The 3342-nt window shown below is 37.0% G+C and overlaps 1 protein-coding gene across 1 annotated transcript; it reads left to right on the top strand.

Moving 5' to 3' along the window:
* Nucleotides 1–27: 27 nt before the first annotated feature.
* On the top strand, nucleotides 28–3342 carry T552_03705 (hypothetical protein; the record flags this gene model as incomplete). Its single annotated transcript, XM_018372054.1, has 1 exon — nucleotides 28–3342. One exon carries the CDS (start codon nucleotides 28–30, stop codon nucleotides 3340–3342), a length of 3315 nt encoding a protein of 1104 aa, XP_018224170.1.

Genomic DNA, 3342 nt, shown 5'->3' with positions numbered 1-3342 from the left:
TTATCGAAGAGCTAAAATTTATGATTAATGATAAGAACAACTCTAACCTGTAAAAAAATCGTTTCAAAACAACTTTTCACTCACCTGCCTACATCCAATTTAGAAACAATAGTTTTATCTCCCTACAAAGGGGTGGCAATGGCACGGCCGGTTAAGAGGCAAGCACAAGGAGGAGCAGCAGCAGGAGCACAAGATGACATTAAGGAGGAACACCTTTTGGCTTTCATTGTGAAGGACAAACATGATGATGAGAATGAATGCAAAAAAAGGCTCAAGGAATATTGTGAAGAGTTGAAGAAAGCAGATGAGAAATTCAATGTGAATGAGAAAGTTAAAGAACTTTGTGGTGCTGGTGATGATACAAAACGAGACAAAAAATGCAAAGACCTGGATGTTGATGCAGAATTGGTAACTTTTGAAGATGAACTTAAAAATGCATTAGCAGATATAAAAGATGAAAATTGTAAAAAACATGAAGAAAAATGTATACTTTTAGAAGAGACGGGTGATGATGATGTTAAGGAGAAGTGTGTCAAGTTGAGGGAAGGATGTTACAAATTGAAGCGTGAAAAGGTGGCAGAGGAGCTTCTTTTCAGGGCGCTCGGAGGGGATGTTAAAGATAAATGTGAACTAAAGATGAAAGATGTTTGCCCAGTGTTAAGCCGAGAAAGCGACGAGCTGATGTCTTTTTGCCTTGATCCGAGTGGAACGTGTGGAGAGCTGAAAACAAAATTGAAGGATCTTTGCGAGCCTTTAAAAGAAGAGCTTAAAGATGGCGAATTAGAGAAAAAGTGTCATGAAAGACTTGAGAAATGTCATTTTTACGGAGAAGCGTGTGATGGTGCGAAATGCAAGGACTTTGAGAAGAAATGCAAGGGAAAAGGAATCACATATAAAGCGCCGGAATCTGATTTTAGTCCTGTCAAGCCGAAGGCGTCGTTGTTAAGAAGTATTGGGTTGGATGATGTGTATAAAAACGCGGAAAAACATGGGATTATTATTGGAAAATCAGGAGTGGATCTACCAAGGAAGTCGGGTACAAAATTTCTGCAAGATCTCTTGCTACTGTTGAGCAGAGATGAGAATGATAGGGATGCAGGGAAGAAATGCACTAAAGCGTTAGAAAAATGTGGTGCTTCTAAGTATTTGAATACTGATTTGATGGAGTTATGCAAAGATGCTGATAAAGAAAATAAATGCAAAAAAAAGCTAGATGTAAAAGAAAGATGTACAAAACTCAAGTTAAATCTTTATGTGAAAGGGTTGTCTACGGAGTTTAAAGAAGATAAAAAATCACATCTTTTATCGTGGGGACAGCTTCCAACATTATTTACGAAGGGAGAGTGTGCAGAACTTGAGTCGGAATGTTTCTATTTAGAAAATGCGTGTAAAGATAATGAGATTGGTGAAGCGTGTCAAAATCTACGATCAGCGTGCTATAAAAAGGGACAAGACAGGATGTTGAATAAGTTCTTTCAAAAGGAATTGAAGGGAAAGCTTGGTCATGTAAGATTTTATAGCGATCCTAAAGATTGTAAAAAATATGTGGTAGAAAACTGTACAAAACTTAAAAAAGATAAAAGATACCTTTCAAAATGTCTTTATCCTAAAGAACTATGTTATGGGCTTTCAAATGATATTTTTCTCCAATCCAAAGAGTTAAGTTCGCTTTTAGATGATCAGAGAGATTTTCCATTTGAAAAGGATTGTCTTGAATTGGGAGAGAAGTGTGATCAACTTAGTAGTGATTCATTATTGAATTTAGAAAAGTGTATAACATTGAAAAGACGCTGTGAATATTTTGACGTTACAGAAAGATTTAGAAAAGTATTTTTAGAAAAAAAGGATGATTCGTTAATGATTCAGGAAAACTGTACAAAGGCATTGCATGAGAAATGTAATACTTTATATAAGAGGAGAAAGAATTCATTTAGTGTTTCATGTGCTTTACCAGAAGAAACATGTAGTTATATGGTATTCCACACAAGTCAAGATTGTAAATATTTAAAAGAAAACATCAAGAATGGAGGAATTGTAGGAAAAATTGGAGGAGCAAATGGAAATGAAACAGCACTTGAAGAACTCTGCACAACATGGGGCCGACATTGTCACCAACTTGTGAAGAATTGTCCGGATCAATTGAAAGAAAATAACAATGATCAAAACTGTGAAAAACTCGATGAAAAATGCAGGGATACTTTTGAAAAGTTGAAAGCGAAGGATGATTTGACTCATCTGTTGAAAGGAAATTTAAATAATGAAGAAAAATGTAAAGAAGCATTAGGAAAGAATTGCACTGAGTTGAAAAAGAATCAACCATTCAAAATTCTGCTTAGTGATTGTGAAAAAGATAAGCAAAATGTTTGCAAAGAATTAGTTGAAAAACTAAAAAAGAGATGTCCTACTTTAAAAGCCGGTCTGGAGAATGCGAAAAAAGAGTTGACAGAGAAGAAAAAAGAATACGATGAGCTCAAACAGGTAGCAAAAGAATCTACGGAGAAAGCTAAGTTATTACTATCGAAGCCTCGACAAACTGTAACTCCAAATGCGCAGAATGGCAGTGATTCTGGATCAGCACCACCAGCACCACCAGGGCCACCACCAGCACAGCCACCATCAACTGACGGAACGGCAAACACGTCAGGTGTAACACCAGGAGCACCAGATGGAACACCAGGCACAACAGGTGAGACGAAGAATCCAAGCCTTGGACTCGTTAAAAGAGAATATGTAGCTGAAGGAGTATCAGAAGTAGAAGTAAAAGCATTTGATGCAACGACGATAGCATTGGAATTGTATTTGGAATTGAAAGAAGAATGTAAAGCTTTAGAATTAGATTGCGGTTTTAAAGAGGATTGTCCAGATACTAAACAAGCTTGCGAAAATATAGACACTTTATGTAAACTGGAACCATTAGAAATTAAGCCTCATCATACAGAGACAATAACAAATAAGGTGACGGAAACGAAGACGGAAACAAAGACTGAAACAAAGACTGATGACAAGGCTGATGAGAAGACCGGTACGAAAACTGTTACAGAAACCAAGACAATAGGTGGAGGAAAAGTAACAGAAGAGTGTACAATGATACAAACAACAGATACATGGGTGACGAGTACGTCATTGCATACGAGTACGACAACGAGTACGTCAACGGTGACGTCGACAGTGACGTTGACTTCGATGCGCAAGTGCAAGCCTACCAAATGTACTACTGATTCAAGCAAAGAGACACAGAAAGAAGAAGAAGAAGAAGTAAAACCAAATGATGGGATGAAAATAAGAGTTCCTGATATGATTAAAATAATGTTGTTGGGAGTGATTGTTATGGGGATGATGTAA

The sequence above is a fragment of the Pneumocystis carinii genome, assembly GCF_001477545.1.
Source record: "Pneumocystis carinii B80 chromosome Unknown supercont1.22, whole genome shotgun sequence".
Lineage (NCBI taxonomy): Eukaryota > Fungi > Ascomycota > Pneumocystomycetes > Pneumocystales > Pneumocystaceae > Pneumocystis > Pneumocystis carinii.
This window is presented reverse-complemented; position numbering and strand designations above follow the sequence as displayed.